General features: G+C 34.7%; 2 protein-coding genes across 2 annotated transcripts; one reads left to right on the plus strand and one right to left on the minus strand.

Moving 5' to 3' along the window:
• The first annotated feature begins 4,749 nt into the window (after window positions 1-4,749).
• Window positions 4,750-7,501, plus strand: LOC139852171 (probable WRKY transcription factor 21). The gene is made up of 3 exons (XM_071841395.1): window positions 4,750-5,899; window positions 6,013-6,138; window positions 7,061-7,501. The coding sequence occupies exons 1-3, from the start codon at window positions 5,127-5,129 to the stop codon at window positions 7,203-7,205; spliced, it is 1,044 nt and encodes a 347-aa protein (XP_071697496.1). The 5' UTR covers window positions 4,750-5,126; the 3' UTR covers window positions 7,206-7,501.
• A 1,543-nt stretch (window positions 7,502-9,044) lies between these two features.
• Window positions 9,045-12,176, minus strand: LOC139853885 (calmodulin calcium-dependent NAD kinase-like). The gene is made up of 8 exons (XM_071843226.1): window positions 11,942-12,176; window positions 11,619-11,842; window positions 11,474-11,538; window positions 10,924-11,145; window positions 10,668-10,794; window positions 9,745-10,067; window positions 9,361-9,505; window positions 9,045-9,284 (listed from the first exon to the last, which is right to left on the minus strand). Exons 1-8 carry the CDS (start codon window positions 12,174-12,176, stop codon window positions 9,045-9,047), a joined length of 1,581 nt encoding a protein of 526 aa, XP_071699327.1.
• Between the last annotated feature and the right edge of the window lie 6,960 nt (window positions 12,177-19,136).

Genomic DNA, 19,136 nt, shown 5'->3' on the forward strand with positions numbered 1-19,136 from the left:
TTTAATCCGTTCATCGAAATCACGCGATTTCTAAATGAAAAGTTATTAATTTTTCGCCAGCATTCCAATAACATGCATATCATATACCTTATATTAGTAGTATATGTTAATTTCGTGATTCATCGTAAAACTATCTAACGACGAAATTTGGCATACAAACATGTATAAACATATATACTCGAGCACTAGATACGGATACACTATTAATATATAAAAGATAAGATATGAATGCTCACGTATCAATATTATGATTCAATATTGTAGGAAAGTACGTAGAAGCAACGGAGATGATAAACACTAGGTTTGACTTGCGAACAATACCCACGAACATTACCTATAACCTCCATAGTTATAACCCATAGTTTCCTTAGCTCTATCCTGCTCAAAAGGCTTGTTTTGAAATCGTTTGGGCATAACCTCGTCGTAATATTTTATGTATAATAATACTAATAATTATACTCCTAACTATAAGATTAATATTAATATTAATCTTAATAATAATAATAATAATAATAATAATAATTTTAATAATAATTTTAATATAATACAGAGGGAGTAAGATATAAAGAGAGATGTGTGTGCGTAAAACTGATTTCGACTGAGCTTTATAGAGTTAGCCAGGAAAGAGGTGCCATGCGATCGCATGGCTTCCTAAGTTATATCCCATGCAATCGCATGGGAAGGTTTGACAGCACACAATCGTTTTGTTGTTTTGCTTGTCGACAAAATTAAATAAATATATAATATATATAATTTATATTAATTAATTATATATTATATTATATTCTCGTGTCTAGTTAACTTGAAATTTTAGTTCCGATGAATTATACGTTGAAGCTCGACTTATGTCCCATTTTTGGTTTTTCGAACGACGTTTCGTACGCTTAGAAAACTAGCACTTTACGTTTCGTGACGTGTACCTTTATTAATAATTAGACTTAATCATCGGGAGACTATATTACTCGAAGTATAACTTATACATTTGAGTGTTGTGGTCATTTGCTTCTATAAATCAAGATCTCGATATTCATTAACGTGATACTATTAATTAAAATCCAAAACGTTTTTGCATCCAATTAAAATCATATATATATATATATATATATATATATATATATATATATATATATATATATATATATATATATATATATATATATATATATATATATTAAAAATAAAAATTGTACATTTATATATAGTTGAAATATTTTTATAATATTTAGTTTTTCAAAAACAATTATATTTCGAAGTATAAATTAGATCATTTACGTAATAGAAAATATTATATCATATAACGTTTTCAATTTAAAACTTAAATAGATATAGTTCATTTATGTACTAGCGTTTTAAATATGAATCGCATCACTAAGCGAGTGTTACTATCGTGTACTTAACTAATTTGAAAACATATATATTTAATGAACACATTTTAAATACACGTTGCAAGTTATTTATATATTTAGTTCTAACAATTAACATTTCGACTTATTGTATATATTCAAATTCATTCTTTAAAAGATTTCATCTATGTCATAAAACGTTTTCAATATTATGAAAACTAATAATTATCTTATCAAAAGACACGAGGCAATCATTGTGTTGAAAGTTAATCTCTACAAACCTTTGTCCAGTTATCGTTAATTGACCTATTTGTTCTTACTTGTAAATCACTTTACCATTTTTCCGAATATTGTTAAAATGGAAAGATTTCTCAAATCAAAGTGGACCTCTCAACAGAGACTCGTAATCATATATACGTATATATTCCAATCCAATTATAATGGTTCGTGAATCGTCGGGGTTTGGTCAAGGTTAAACGAATGTATGAACATAGTTTAGAATTTTTGAGATTCAACATTACAGACTTTGCTTATCGTGTCGGAAACATATAAAGATTAAAGTTTAAATTTGGTCGGAAATTTCCGGGTTGTCACAATTTAATCTGATTTAACTCTTGAATTGAGGGATGTACAAAGATGATAATGTCGTCCGCGAATTGGGAATGATTAAATTTCATTCCATTACCAAGTTTCCAACCTTCCAAAGACCCGTTAGATAAGTCAATAGAAAGAAGTTTACTTAGCACCTCCGTTACAATAATGAACAAAAAGGAGGACAAAGGGTCGCCTTTCCTCAAACCACGTTTCATGTAACCTTCTCGAGAAGGAAAGCCATTCAAAAAAATTGACATTAGAAATACAAGCTTTTATCCAAGAAATAAATTTATTACCGAACCCTATCTTGTCAAGAACATTGAATAAAAACTCATGAGATACACAATCATAAGCTTTTGAGACATCAATTTTTAGAAGAATAATAGTTTTTTTCTTCTTCTTTGCCATATAAACAATCTCACTAACAACCATCACCCCATCCATGAGCAATCTTGAAGGAACGAAACCATTTTGATTCTCACTAATGATGAATGGATTACACTTTTTAGACGATTAGCGAGAGTTTTTGCAATGATTTTGTAGGGAGCGTTATTTAAACTAATAGGCCTCAATTGATCAATAAACTTTGCCAAAATGGATTTGGGGATTAACACGATAAAAGAAGAGTTAAATCCTTTTGGGAACGACGGATTATCATAAAATTGAGCAAGAACCTCCATAATAATATCTTCTAAAAAGAACACCACGACTTTTTAAAGAATTGAAGAGTAAATTCGTCCGGACCCGGTGTTTTGTTGCCATCAAATGCTTTGATAACCTCATGAATTTCGTTAGACAAGAACTCAATTTCCAAATTATGTCTTTGAAGGGATGAGATATGGGCCAAATGAAGAGAGGCCCATTCAGTATCATTAAAACGAATTGTCTGTCTGCACATGAAAAGAGCGTTTCAAAATAATTAACAAAAAACTCTTTAACAGTTGAAGGTTCGTCCACCCAAACATTGTTGATTTGCATACCGGTAATATACGAGGATTGTTGTTTGATTCGTGAAACGAGGTGAAAAAACTTGGAATTCTTATCACCCAATCATAACCAAAGATATCTTAACTGCAATCTAAATTTCGATTCAATTTTAATCGACTATCGATTTTTAATCTTTTTTAACAAAACGAGCTCATTCAATTCACCAACTGAAATATCACGTTGCCTATAACAAGCTTTGATACGCTTAATTTCAATCTCTGTAGCTTTTAAATCTTTAGAATCTTGATGAGGGTGAGAGATTTTCCACAACTTTAGATCAGCTTTTAACATACACATGTTTTTAGATAGAATAAAAGCGGCACAACCCTCAGTATCATAAGCAGACCATTTATCTTCACACATATTTAAAAAACCTGGCTTAGATAACCACAAGTTGTTAAAACGAAACGGTTTAGGGCCCCAACATAATAACTTTTTCCACATACAATGGGTTTGTGATCGGATTGGTCCGGTTGGCCCGTTTGAAGAATAGCATCGGGCCACAAATTCGCCCATTGTACATTAATGAGAACTCTATCAATTCTTGATAATTTCCTGAGAGGCCCTTCTCAAGTAAATTCTTCATTGGATAATGTTTGATCAATTAAGTTGGTGTTTGTGATAAAGTTATTGAATGATGCAATACAATTAAGATCAACACTTTCTCTTAAACGTTCATCCGGTGAGCAAACCGAATTGAAATCTCTCATGTAACATAAAGGACCCGACCAATGATGAATTATTTTGGATAATTGAGACCACACAATCGTTTTCCTACTTTTTTGTTGAGGTGCATAAACGTTAATAATAAGAATAAGACTGTTTGAAGGAATGTACCTCATGATACTTGCAATCTAATGTTTCTTTTTCCAACATTTAACTAAGGAGAAGAAATATGTTCTCCATATGGAGACCAAGCCTCCCGATCTTCCCAGGGCACTCAATTGAACCGAATCGTAATCAAAATGTTTCCAAACTTCTTTCAACACAGGATGTGGTACATTTTGAACCATGGTTTCTTAAATTGCTAAAAATTAGACTTGAAAGAGATTGACTAGAGAACCCGCTATTCGACCTCTCGACTTATTACCGAGGTCACGGGTGTTCCACGAGGCGAGCCTCATGCTTTTGGGGAATTGACGATGAGTTCGTCATCCTCCATGTTCTTCATTATAACATCGAAATTTTGCAATTCTTCTTTATCGTAACTTTTTTTGCACCAAATTGTTTGCCATTAATTTTGCTCTTGATGAAAGTTGTTTCTTGGCCAACCACGTGATTAATTTCACTCTTCGTATCGAACGAATCCAAGAGACTAGGGGCCTGATCTACCCAATTAGATGTTTTGGATTTTGAATTTGAGGTGCCATTATTATTACAAGATTGGATTTCATCATCCTGTACATCGATGGAAATATGGCAGCGTGCTTTAATCTTTTTACATGAAGCACGACAATTATCGTTCACACACTGATTAGATTCAAGAGCACTAGGTTTTGCAGTAACCAATCACTCACATAGGAACCACCCCAATTTCTTATGTTGGACCCACTTTTGAAATATGTGACACGGACGGCAGTTTTCTCTTGTAGACCTGCTCTGCTACTCCTTATTTATATACTTATCTATTATTGTTATTTTATATTTTATTTAATCATCAAAATAATCATTTTTCTTTCTCTCCACTGCCCATAATCTCTCTCTCTCTCCAGAAAGCTTTGATATTCTACAAAAAGTAAAATAAAAATAAAAACATATGGCATTTCATTTTTCTTTCTTTTGGGTTTGTGAATTCTCTGCGTGAAGCAAAAAAAAAAAAAAAAAAAGTCTTCTGTTTCACACCTCTTTCTCTCAATTCCATATAATGATTTAAAGAATCTTATTCTTTAGGGTTCTTACAACCCCTCGTCAAAAAGCTCTCAACTTTACTATAATCATAACATTATTTCTCTTGGGTATTTCAAATTACATGTTTTTATCCTTTTTTCCATCTGGGTTTTCTTTAATTTACCCTTGAAGCATAGCAAAAAAAGGTAAGTTGTTTGAGTTTCATTCAAGAACCAATCTTATTTGGGTCTTTAGTCACTTATGATCTGTAAATTTTGTATTCTTATCTTGGGTTTTTAGTGTATTATCTTAAATTTTTAGCTTATTGGATTTTTAGAATTGGGTTTCTGTAAAAATTCTATTTTGACTTGAGATATGGAGGAAGTTGAAGCTGCTAATAGAGCTGCTGTTGAAAGTTGTCATAAAATTATTAATCTTTTAGCTCAACCACAAGATGAAGCTCAGTACAAAAACTTAATGGTACAAACAGGGGATGCAGTTGTTAGGTTTAAGAAAGTTGTATCTTTACTTGATAATGGTTTAGGTCATGCTAGGGTTAAAATGGTGAAAACAAATTCAAACCCTATTCCAAAAAGTATACTTTTAGATAACCCTAATTCTAAAATTCACCACCATCATCAACCAAAACCACTCCAACTTCTTTTAGAATCTCACCCAGTTCATGAAATTGGATCAAATCTTGTTAAGAACACTCTGTCTTTAGGGAACTTGAACCATCATATGCAACAGCCTTCACTTGAATTCAGCTCAAATGGGAAGTCTTCAATTCAAATTTCCCAACATACCCCTCACCTTAACTCTAATTACCATTTCCTTCAACAACAGCAACAACAACAAAAACTTAAACAACAAGCTGAGATGATGTATAGGCGTAGCAGTAGCGGAATCAGCTTGAATTTTGATAGCTCAACTTGTACCCCTACAATGTCATCCAATAGGTCTTTTATGTCTTCATTGAGTATTGAAGGGAGTGTAGCTAATATGGATGGGGGTTCATTTCGATTAATTGGGTCCTCTAGTTCGGCTGATCAAGCTACATTTCAACACAAAAAACGGTGTTCGGTTAGGGGTGATGATGGGAGTGTGAAATGTGGGAGTTCTGGTAGATGCCATTGCTCGAAAAAGAGGTGAAATATTACTATATATTTTCATTTTTTTGAACCAAAATTGCTTAACAGGGTTATTGTTTTTTTAATAATAAATAAGATACTAATGCAACTATATTTGTTTTGTTGATCAGAAAACATAGGATTCGAAGGTCAATCAAAGTACCTGCTATAAGTAACAAGCTTGCAGATATTCCACCTGATGATTATTCTTGGAGGAAATATGGTCAGAAGCCTATTAAGGGTTCTCCGCATCCGAGGTACTTTTGTTATACTATAATTATCTTCTTATCAATTTATATGAATATTGATATGTATTAGTATGTTAATCAACATGTTTTAGGTGTATATTTGTGTTTTAAATGTAATAACTGAGGGTTCTTCAAAGATTGATGTATACCATCTAATCCAATGAATTAGTATACTGTATGACATTTGTTTTGGCAGTATCAAAATTTTAATCCAATGATAATTACTACCAACTATTTAATTTAATATTTATATTTATACTTTATATTGTAACCATCCCATGGTAGCCTAGTGGTGTGGGCCCTTAGATCTTTGCAAGAGGTCCATGTTCACATCTTGGGGTGGCCAGGAAGGGTTGAAAACAGTAGGGAGTAATCCTAATGGGCAGGGTTGAAAACAGCAGGGAGTAATCCTAATGGGCTGCATACAATAGAGTATACAATAGAGTATGGGGTTGGATTACTCGCCCTCTCGGGTAACCTGAACAGGGAAAACCATACAACTTTTCTATACTTTATATTGTGTAATTATTTTCATGCATACATGTCAATCGACTGTTTGCATCTCACCTCCTATATCCCTCTCTAGACTGGATTTGGTATAGTTAGTGTTGTATACGAACAATTGTAAATACATATATATACTAACATCACTAGTTTTCTGTACTTGCAAATACACTACACTGGTCATGAGTATTAGATCCACCTATTCGAATTATTGTTAATAATTGTGTATGAGTATTCTTTATAAGCTACGTGTCGTAGTTATAGTAGATACCGTAATAGTTAGATAACCCGCTTGGGAAACTATAAGTTAGAACTTTGAGTCTCTTTGCATGATCGTACAATATAATTATAATAGTAATAAATGGTATCGTAACACCAACGGTACATGGGCTTTTTTGTTAATCAACCAAAATGTGTTTGTGAACAGGGGTTATTACAAGTGTAGCAGCATGAGAGGTTGCCCAGCAAGAAAACATGTCGAGAGGTGTTTGGAAGATTCAACGATGCTCATAGTCACCTATGAAGGAGAACACAACCACCCCAGGTTACCTTCACAATCTACAAATGCTTGAAAATCTCAATAGGATTTTGTCCTGTGTTTGGTTCAGTTGCTCCTGTATATAGTATTAACGGGTTTTGTGGGATACTTGGAGCTACAGTATGGTTTTAGAGGATATTTTGTTGTCTTTTGGGGTTCATTTAATCATTAGGAATGGTCCTTTTTTTTTGTTCTTTCGTCTCTTTTTTGTTTGATTAGACTAATGTAGGTTTTCATTTATGGTCGGTTATCCGGGTATCGATTTGGCTTAAGCAAACTCACTGTTGTTAAATGTTGGATTAATATGAAGGATCAAGAACTTTAATGGTGTTTTTGACTTGAATTTTCCTCTTGTCATTTGTACTAATTTCAAATTTGTGGCATTTAAATTAGGGCATTGATCTTTCACTTTCTTTGAAAATTCTATTACATACATCATACTTTTATTAGTAAAGTACATCGTACGTAGGTTTTAACCTTGCATATCGGTTACGGGTCAAAATTAACTTAGGCGACTTGATTAGTGTCATGTGACTAAAATTTCGGTAAATTTTCAGTTAAATTTTCACCGAAATTGATAAATCCATCACAATTGTATCTTTTAGGTGAATCTATCATTTTCAGTGGTGGATGTATCAATTATAATTTTCATTAAAACGTGATAATTGGTTATAGACTTATAGATGTTGAAGAAGTTAAACGCATGGTGGTGAGAATGAGTGTCAGAGTTACAGTTTTTATTTATTTAAAAAATCTGTTAATAAAAGATCGATACATTCTTAATACATTTCTCTAATTAATCACTTGGACACAAGCATGAAGCATGGAACGTGTTTAAAATCAATCATCAATATTACACATAAAATGTGAGATCAGTGAGTTTAGTATACCGTATACGCGATAAAACTTTGAAAGTAAACTAAATACTACGTCATTGTTTGTAAAATTCAGCCTTTTGAGTTATTAGTGGTTGTGATGATGTGAAATCTTTCTATAAATAGGAATTACGAAGTTTATTTTGATTGTGGGTGGCTTTTATGCACCTAAATTTAGATATATATGTATATGTATAGTTGGTTATCATTTACTGTATTGTTTTATTGGTGACAAAATATCTTAACTTTTAAATTAATTGTGAACGGGAAGTAGTTAACTGTTGGTCCAAAATAACGTTCATTCATTACAACAAGAACTGTCAATTTTGACTTTCTATCTCTTGTTGAAATCTTGAAATTAGGTCACATCATTGGTGATGTGGATGTAAATGGCATAAATGTGAATGCATTTACGATTTTAATCTGTTTCACTTTATGAACATCTATGGACCGTTACGTTGACTAATCCTCTTGCAAGAATATGAAGTCATTTATTTTGTTGGTGCATTGATGTAGTTTGGGTTGTTGTATGGCAGGGAGACTAGGGGTTGAGTTCAGTTTAGTTTTTTTCTTGATTATGCTTATTTGTTTACTTTTGTATTTATTTTAGCTTTTATGTTCGGTTGTTTTCGGTCTCTTTCGTTGTTGCTTGTTTGTTGGTCTGACTCAATGTTTTTGTGAGTTCTTTTATCTGAAAATTTCTTTTTTATATAGTTCTAATTTTTTTTTAGATATAAAAATATAAAATGAGCATTCTTACTAGAAAATAACTTGTTTATAATCTTTCTCTGACAACCTCAAAATATGTGAGGTTTGAACTTGAAATATCTTGTGAGCATATTACGCCAATCATTACACATCTTTTGTTGTCATCAGTCACTAATTTATAAATTTTATCAACCATGGCATGTTTCTGTTGTTTTATACTACAAATTAATAATAATTCATGTCAACAATGTCTAAACCATAGCAACGAAATACAAAAATTTAAAACTAAATTAGTCTTTCATGACTTCAGCTTTCTGAATGGCATACTTGAGCTCTTTTTGGATACTTAACCTTGAAGGTGAACAAACAATGTCTTTCCAAACTGATCCATTTTCATTTGCTAAATTCGGTTTCTTATAAAGTTCATATATCGAGTCTGCTGTCTCATTCAGCCTTTCTAACGTCTGTAATATCTTTATCTCGTCTGGATCAACCAACAACGTCTTCTCTTTATCCTTCCATCCTATCAACTTTATACATAACAATCCTCGTTAGCGTTTCATGTATTCATATTTACAAAAATCGCTTAATTCTAACATTACGTACCTTTGGTGGTCCTTCTAACGCGTTTGTTAGATATAGTCTTGCATTGTCTACAAGTTGACAGTATGTCACAAACGCGTTTGCAAATCGTTTGTGTGATGTCAACTGTGACCTTACCCTCACAGCTCGGCGGCATATAATGGCTCTCCTGTCAATATTAACTATATTAACAATTTTTTTTCTTAAAAAAGAGAAGTTAAAGGTTACAAAAAAGAGTAAAATTTTGCTAACGACAACCCTAAGGGCTGTCATTAACGTGCATTGATTAATTGTACATGGCGGTTAACTATCACTTTCCAAATGTTGGTTATCGAGATGTACAATAATTTAAAGCGTGTTAACGACAGCAGCAAAGTTCAAAAGAGTATTAATTAAAGTGATTATTACCTTATGCCTCTTATGACAGCTAAATAAGGATCACAAACAACACCAACTAGTTCTATCCTGTATGGTCGTCTTCTTTGATTACCATCTATTAACTCACTCTCTTCTTCAAGTTGTTCCCAATAGTTTTCAATAACACTTCCATCTGAATTTACTTTGTAACCGGGCCCCATACGGTAACGTTTACGGTGAACATTTCTTGCCATTGTTATTGTTTGAACAACAAAGGGAACCCACGATAAGGTCCCGTCCATTATCACATCCCTCCCTTCGTTTAGTGCAGTTACAAGGAGCGATGATGCTGCATCCGTAGACGATTGATGCACCTGTAAATTTGTATCTCTTAAATATTGTTACACTACAAAAAACAAATGCTGTATGTCTTGAATATTGTACTTTTGGATGTAACGTTTTAGGGCTTATAGTACATGGATTTGTGCATTGGAATGCACACTTCATCTTGATCCGTTGTGTGTACGCAAATTTCAAATATCTTGTGGTGGCGAAGGAAAAGGTCACTCACGGTATAACCTGGTTAGGCCATGCAAATATGAGTAAAAATATTCCCCTTTGACCTTCTGAATTGGGAAAACCTTATCCGTTTACTGTTCACCATATGTATTTAATGGTAATTTTTATGACGTAAGGTGTCATTTCAACAAAATTACCATTAAATTTTTTAAAAGTTATGTACATACAACAGACAATTGGATACACACTATAGAATTTGGACTAAAGATAATTGTGTTCCCACACACTAATCCTTTAACTAAGTCCACTCTTTGATTATAACCTTGTAACATAAGTCCTTAAGTGTTGGTGCCAAAATCTAGTTGACTAAAAATTTGATCATTTTATCTGATATATGTCTTTTATGTGAACGTTGAATTCGAAAATAAGAACGAGAAAAAGATAGAGGGGCGTGCCAGTTCAGCTGTATGAAGCATGTCATGATGGCCTCTGGAGCTAAGCGCTCGGTAAATAACATCAGATTCTTTAAACGCGTCCGCTTCTATCACGACAGCATTTGCTGATGCTCCTGCCCAAAATGGTCTGTTCACATTCAACAAAATTATCAAAAGCCTGTAACCTTTATAATTACAACTCATTATCTGATTTTATTGAATGAATATTTTGTAGATTATTTGTCTAATTTAATTCATGTTCAAATGTGTTGCTTACTCTTTAAGAAGGTCTTTAAGAACAGTACTTTTTCCAGCTCCCATACCACCACCCATAAACAAAAGAAGTGGGCTACGGTCTTTGTGGGCCATAGGAACCATAACGTCAGTACACTGCGAATCATCTGCAGTCACAAGGCCTATCGCCTTCATTTCCTCTACCAACGTTGTGAAAACTCTCGCTACTTTCAGGTTCTTTGTCACCCTCTCAAATCTCTGTTCCCTGTCTCATTTCACAAATCGAAATCAAACAATATACATAATTCATTCCCGTTAGAGCAACAAAGGTGTTCGTAAATACTCCCCACCTTATTTTATATGTGTCTCAAAATTATTGTCCACTTGCACAAATAATCACTAAATAAGTAAATAGCGTTGAACTTTCCAATTTACCCCTATTAATCATTCTCAATAACTTATTTATTAAATAATTTAGTCAAATTTTCCTTAAAAAACTGACATTTATTAAAACATATTTTAAATCCAACAAAAATTTATAAGGGGACATTATTTATGAGACGAAGGGAGTATGAAAGTACAAAAGAATGTACCTTGTGGCTTGCATTACTATGTTTTTGAGTTTCTTTTTTGGCTCATGTCCATCAGGACCTAATACCTGAAATTTCAAGATGATTAATCTGTAATAATCAGATGATTACATGCGTAATAATGCGTATAACGGAAAATGTTAACTACCTGACTGATCATAAATGATGCATGGCTCCAATGAAAAGCAAAGTAGCTAAGAATACATCTCTCAAATTCCTCAATCAACTTTATGAACAATGAATCTGCCTGTATATCGTCTGCAAAGAACGAATACATATCTTCCTCGCAACCTTCTTCCTTCCTGATATAATCAGATGCTAATTTGCACAAATACGGGCATTCTCGTGTATCTGGAAACCCCATCTGTCTAGCTGCATTCATTTTGTATAAACGTACGTACAAACATAAACACATATTTCATATTCACAATGTTTTCTTTTTTAAATTAATGTTGGAATGTTTTTATATACCTACATAATCAGGGAATCTTTCAAGCATCAATGGCTGCCTGGATTTAGAAACTCTGATCCATGGGATGATGATCTTGCTAGACCGAATTTTCCTGAACCGAATGTGCATTACAATAGCGATGATTAAACCGATTGAAGATGCTAGGATGATTTGTACGTATATATTGTCTTCGTCGAAGATTTTGGATAAAAACTCGTCTTGTGATTCAGAAATTATTTCTTCAAATTCCTCCATGTTTGAGATTAGCATTTTCTGTTGCAGGAGAAGAAGGTGACGAAAATGAGAGATTTTTTGGATCTGAATTGAGAAACCAATTTATGTATTTTATTTATTTGTGTGGTTAAATGTTCGATATTATATTGATTGATCATTTTAGACTTTAAGTTATGTTTGTTTCCCTGTAGTTTATTAATACTTTTGCCATGTGACACATTGGTACAACCATATATACTTAAGAAATATATAAATGTTCAATTCAAGATTATAGAAAATATATTTTTATATAAGATGGAAGTACTGTTATATAATCAACATTAGGCGTTTTTGGGCGTTTGTCTTGCCATGTACGCGTGGTGAAAGCTACAAACGTCCCGTTATCTGTGGTCAAACCGAATTTATGGATGACATAGTTATACTTTATAGTATTTCATCATTTACTTATCTAAAGCTACACTTCAATTTTAGTTGACATAGTTATGCTAAATGCATGATTTACTTATGATATTATTCTCCTTGGTCATATGACAATGTGTGATGCAACATTTAAAAGGCTTAGCTCATAGAGCATTGCAACATTTGGGTTTCGAAAAATTTCATGGAGTTTCTTTGTTTTAATTTGAGACTTATCAAACACTTTACGCTTATGAGTTACTCGTTGATGGGAAAATAAATCACAACAGGCAATCTACAAAGCGGAAACTAACCCGTTTGACAAACATTTCCCGACCCTTATGAACCCGTGAGGAAACTAACAAATAAGGTATACCACAATCACCACAAATCAGCCCCAATTCTGTCCCAAATCAGTAAATACGAAATAATCAAGCACACACAATACACACGAGACTTTTTACGTGGAAAACCTTTCAAAATCGAGAGTAAAAATCACGGGACTCGTAAGTCACTTAATGTTCCACTATCATCAACAAGAGAGCAATACAATAATCCTTCTCTAGCTCAACTAGAGGTATACAACATCATCATACTCTTGAACAACAATAATCAACAAGTATATGAAATAATTAAAGACAAAAGATGAACAACACTACCCCAAAAAACTGCTACTGACCCAGCAGCGAAATCACGAGCTACAGGCCTTTTTAGACGAATTCAACGGTTGAAAATGTTGGCACTGATGTCAGGAAGACACAACCCAAATATCGTGAAGATTCAACGGTCGGATCTCCGGGGATCGTCTCTTTTCTGGCCTGCTGTCACTGTAGACGGGAAATGTGTTTTTCACTCTTTTTCTTGATCTCTATCTGATCTGTCTCTCTCTCGTATGAATTGAATACAGCTGCACTTGATTTGAATTAAGATGCCTCTGATGGTTGACCAAGTCAAACAACCATTGGGCCTAATTTTGTTGGGCTTGGGCTTGGATAACTTCCACATAAATGGAAACAAATAAAACCCAACAAATCTCCCCCTTTCCAATTATGAGGAAGAGTTTGCCATCCCGGCGATCGAGCAACGAACCTTGAGCTTCTCACTTGCTAAAGCCTTTGTGAACATGTCGAAACCATTATCATCGGTATTAACTTTATCAAGTTCAAACAAACCATCTTCAAGACGTTCTCTAATCCAATGATACCGCACATCAATATGTTTTGTCCGCTTATGATACATAGGATTTCTAGCCAAATGAATCGCACTCTCATTATCACAAAGAACCACATATCGTGATTGCTTAAACCCAAGGTCTTGTAGAAACCTTTTCATCCACAATAGTTCTTTGCACGCTTCTGTTGCTGCCATATATTCAGCCTCGGTTGTAGACAATGCAACACACTTTTGTAACCTTGATTGCCATGAAACTGCTCCCCCTGCGAAGGTCATTAAATATCCAGAAGTGGATTCATGTTATCTTTGTTTCCTGCCATATCTGAGTCTGTATAACCAAAAAGCATCGGCTCTCCATTTCCAAATGTGATACCCAACTTTGAAGTACCTCGTAAGTATCTCATAATCCATTTAACTCCTTCCCAATGCTTCTTACCCGGATTTGACATAAACCGACTAACAACACCTACCGCATGAGCTATATCAGGCCTAGTACATACCATAGCATACATCAAGCTACCAACCACTGAAGCATATGGAACTTTGTCCATCTCCTCAACATCCTCCTTTGAAGTAGGGAAATCTCTATCTGTTACCTTAAAGTTGTTAGTAAGAGGGGAACTAACCACTTTAGCATTCTCCATGTTGAATCTACTAAGCACCTTTTCAATGTATTGCTCTTGTGATATATGTAACGCCTTAGCACCTCTATCTCTAGAAATACGAATGCCAAGAATCTGTTTTGCTGGCCCTAAGTCTTTCATAGCAAAAGACTTGCTCAATTCTCGTTTCAACTGCGCAATTCTTTTAATATTTTTTACCAACAATTAACATATCATCAACGTATAAAATCATCAACGTATAACAACAATATGATGAAATCATCATCACCAAACCTATGAAAGAAAAAACAATGATCTGAATTTGTCTTTTGATAGCCTTGCTTTCCTATAACCGACTCAAACTTTTTATACCACTGTCTCGGTGCTTGCTTCAACCCATATAGACTTTTCTGAAGTCTACAAACATAATCTTCTTTACCCTTAACCCGAAAACCTTCAGGTTGCATCATGTAGATTTCCTTATCCAAATCACCGTGAAGAAAAGCAGTCTTGACATCCATCTGTTCAACCTCAAGATCAAGACTAGCAGCTAACCCAAGAACCACTCGAATAGATCACATCTTCACGACCGGAGAGAAAATCTCATCAAAATCAATACCCTTTTTCTGGTTGAATCCTTTAACGACTAACCTAGCTTTGTACCTTGGTTGTGAAGTAAGCTCTTCTATCTTCACTTTGAATACCCATTTGTTTCCCAAAGCTCTCTTGCCTTTAGGTAACTTCAACAGCTCATAAGTATTGTTCTCATGTAAGGAATTCATCTCATCTTGCATGGCTTCACCCTACTCTTTCTTATGCTCATCTTTCATAGCTTCTGCATAACACTCTGGCTCTCCCCCATCAGTGAGTAGTACATATTCATCAGCAGAATATCTAACAGAAGGATGACAGTCTCGGGTAGTCCGCCTAAGTAGGACAAATGGGGGCACATCTGGTACTGGAATCTCTACCTGCTCCAGAGCATAATCATCATCAATACTATGTTCATCATTATGAACATCATCTCTAACATGTTGTGGAGTAACTGGATCCAAATCAACAAGATCAGCACTAGGTTGAGGAACTGAATCTGTCTTATCAACATCTTTTAACATCTGATCTTCTGTAAACACAACATCTTGGCTTCGTACGAGTTTCTTCGGAACTGGATCATATAACCTGTACCCAAAATCATCTTCACCATAACCTAGGAATATACATGGCTTAGTCTTCATATCAAGCTTTGACCTTTCATCTTTGGGAACATGAACAAATGCTTTACATCCAAAGACTCGTAAATGACAGTAAGAAACATCTTTGCCGCTCCAAACCCTGTTAGGAACATCAAAACGCAAAGGTACACAAGGGGTTAGATTAATAATATGAATTGCCGTATTTAAAGCCTCACCCCAAAAGGAATTAGACAACCCTGCATGTGAAAGCAAGCATCTAACTCTCTCAACCAAAGTTCTGTTCATCCTCTCTGCTAAGCCATTCAACTGAGGTGTCTTTGGTGGAGTCTTTTGATGCCGAATACCATTCTCCTTACAATAAGCATCAAAACTCCCAATGTATTCACTGCCATTATCAGTCCGAATACACTTGAGCTTCTTCCCCGTTTGCCTTTCAACTAGTTCATGAAATTCCTTAAACTTTTCAAATACTTGATCTTTTGACTTTAAGGTGTAAACCCACACCTTCCTGGAATGATCATCGATGAATGTAACAAAGTAGGAACATCCACCAAGTGTCCTAGTCTTCATAGGCCCACACACATCCGAATGTACTAGATCAAGTACGTTCTCCATTCAAAAATGAGAATGACTCTTAAACACAACTCTGGTCTGTTTCCCTGACAAACAGTGAGAACACTTACTCAAATTAATATCACTAACACCCGACAACACATTCTTCTTAAATAAGATAGACATCCCTTTTTCACTCATGTGGCCAAGTCTTTTATACCACAACTCGGTAGAATCAACATTGTCCACTGCGTTAACAATGTTCTGGATGATCTTCGGACGCGTTATGTATAATCTTGAGCCTTTCTTGCCTCTTCCCACCATCATAGAACCAAGAGTTAGTTTCCAAATACCATTACCAAAACCGTTATAATAACCATCATCATCAAGAATGCCTGTTGAAATAACATTAAGTCTCATATCTGAAACATGTTTTACATTATGCAAAACTAACTCCATTCCCGTGTCAAATTTCAAACAAACATCTCTAATACCAACGATCTTTGATAACCCAGAATTACTCATCCTAGCAAATCCATAGTCATCTGGAGTGTAAGATGAGAAGTGATCTCTACATATTGCAACATGACATGTAGAACCACTTTCAACAATCCAACTTGTGTCATCATTAGTAAGATTGATCATATCATAATCAATACAAACAAAGAACTCATCCGTGATAGCGTTAACTTCAACCTTATCATCATCACCACTATCACTTTTCTTTTGTTTATTCTTGTCATATGCCTTTTTCTTCTCATTTTTTAACTGTAGACAATACCACTTTGTGTGCCCTTTTTCATGACAATGATAGCACTCAACATTAGAAAACTTTCCTTTTCTTGAGCTACTACGATTCTTGCCTCTTTTACCATGACCTGTACTATGAATTCTCCCCCGTATTTCTATGACCAAGATATCTGACTGTGAAGAGGAACCTCGTGACTTTCTTCTCATCTCTTCATTCAAAATACTACCCTTAGCCAATTCCATGGTGATAATACCATTTGGTGCAGAGTTGGATAAAGATGTCCTAAAAATCTCCCAAGAGTCCGGTAACGTACCAAGTAACCAGAGACCTTGAACCTCATCCTCAAACTTGATACCCATTCCTGCAAGCTGAATAATAATACCCTGATATGCATTTAGGTGATCTGTAATAGGAGCCCCATCATGATACTTTAAACCCATCAACTGTTTAATTAAGAACAACTTGTTATTCCCGGTCTTTCGTTCATATAACTGTTCAAGCTTTTTTCATAAGGCTTTAGCATCAGTCTCCCCAGTAATATGGTTCACTACATTATCATCAACCCACTACCGAATATACCCACATACCTGTCTATACAAAATTTTCCATTGAGCTTCAGACTTACCCTCAAGCATACTCTCAGTAAAAACAGGTAAATAACAATCTTTCACATAAAGAAGATCCTCCATTTTACCTTTCCAAACATGATAATTTGAACCATTTAAACTAACTATTTTACTTGTATTAGCTTCCATCTTTCACACAAGTCAATCAAATAACCTTAAGCTCTAGATACCAATTTGATGGGAAAATAAATCACAACAGGTAATCTACAAAGCGGAAACTAACCCGTTTGACAAACATTTCCCGACCCGTATGAACCCGTGAGGAAACTAACAAATAAGGTATACCACAATCCCCACAAATCAACCCCAATTTTGTCCCAAATCAGCAAATATGAAATAATCAAGCACACACAATACACACGAGACTTTTTACGTGGAAAACCTTTCAAAATCGAGAGTAAAAACCACGGGACTCGTAAGCCACTTAAGGTTCCACTATCATCAACAAGAGAGCAATACAATAATCCTTCTCTAGCTCAACTAGAGGTATACAACATCATGATACTCTTGAACAACAATAATCAACAAGTATATGAAATAATTAAAGACAAAAGATGAACAACACTACCCCAAAAAACTGCTACTGACCCAGTAGTGAAATCACGAGCTACATGCCTTTTTAGACGAATTCAACGGTTAAAAATGTTGGCACTGATGTCAGGAAGACATAGCCCAAATATCGTGAAGATTCAACGGTCGGATCTCCGGGGATCGTCTCTTTTATGGCCTGCTGTCACTGTAGACGGGAAATGTGTTTTTCACTCTTTTTCTTGATCTCTATCTGATCTCTCTCTCTCTCTCTCTCTCGTATGAATTGAATACAGCTGCACTTGATTTGAATTAAGATGCCTCTGATGGTTGACCAAGTCAAACAACCATTGGGCCTAATTTTGTTGGGCTTGGGCTTGGATAACTCCCACATAAATGGAAACAAATAAAACCCAGCACTCGTATGAGCATATATTTTTTTTTTTCGAAAATCAAACTAATTAGAAGATAAAAATGGAGAATCTTTGGAAGAGCAATTCTGCATCTTCAGGCACATGTGACATCGATGAGGAGCAAGACGGTGAAGATGATGGTGATAACATTCATAGGAGATCCGACACCTTCAAAGACGTCGTGGTAAACTATTACTTCACCAATATCCCGAATGACGCAAACAAAACCATACTCTGGGATCTATTCAGTAAGAGAGGGGATGTTGTTGGTGTTTTCGTGGAGAAAAAGATAAACAAAGACGAAAAAAGATTCGGGTTCGTAAGGTTCACCAACGTCGAGAACCCGGTTAAGCTTGAAGATTGTTTAAATAACATATGGATTAGAAACTTTAAGCTTAGGGTGAATATTGCGAAATATGAGAAACACTCTTCGAAATCCAGGCCCAATCCATTGAACCAAAGTTCGTTCATTAAACTTAAGTCACCATATGGTTTGGAGTTTAATTCCGTGGAGATCGAGGTTAATGGATCCTTCTCCGAGGTTCAACTTCCTTCATCTAAAGCTGGCCATATAATCGAGATAAGGTTTAAGCATGCTGTTAAAGTTTCTAAGCATCAATCATGTAATGGTATGGAAGCAAAAAGAGAGAAGGGTGCAGAATCGAATGCTTCCATGGTGGGAAACTTTGTGGGGACTGAAAAAAGCTACAACAATCATGATGATGGAGTGGCTGTTGGATTGGAGAA

Source organism: Rutidosis leptorrhynchoides, chromosome 6 (assembly GCF_046630445.1).
Source record: "Rutidosis leptorrhynchoides isolate AG116_Rl617_1_P2 chromosome 6, CSIRO_AGI_Rlap_v1, whole genome shotgun sequence".
Taxonomy (NCBI): domain Eukaryota; kingdom Viridiplantae; phylum Streptophyta; class Magnoliopsida; order Asterales; family Asteraceae; genus Rutidosis; species Rutidosis leptorrhynchoides.

Coding starts and splice junctions, on each gene's coding strand:
- LOC139852171 (XM_071841395.1), top strand. CDS start 5,127: ATGGAGGAAGTTGAAGCTGCTAATAGAGCTGCTGTTGAAAGTTGTCAT. Junction 5,900..6,012: donor TGCCATTGCTCGAAAAAGAG/GTGAAATATTAC, acceptor TTTGTTGATCAG/AAAACATAGGATTCGAAGGT. Junction 6,139..7,060: donor AAGGGTTCTCCGCATCCGAG/GTACTTTTGTTA, acceptor GTTTGTGAACAG/GGGTTATTACAAGTGTAGCA.
- LOC139853885 (XM_071843226.1), bottom strand. CDS start 12,176: ATGGAGGAATTTGAAGAAATAATTTCTGAATCACAAGACGAGTTTTTA. Junction 11,843..11,941: donor AAGATTCCCTGATTATGTAG/GTATATAAAAAC, acceptor AAATGAATGCAG/CTAGACAGATGGGGTTTCCA. Junction 9,506..9,744: donor GCTGTCATAAGAGGCATAAG/GTAATAATCACT, acceptor TAATATTGACAG/GAGAGCCATTATATGCCGCC.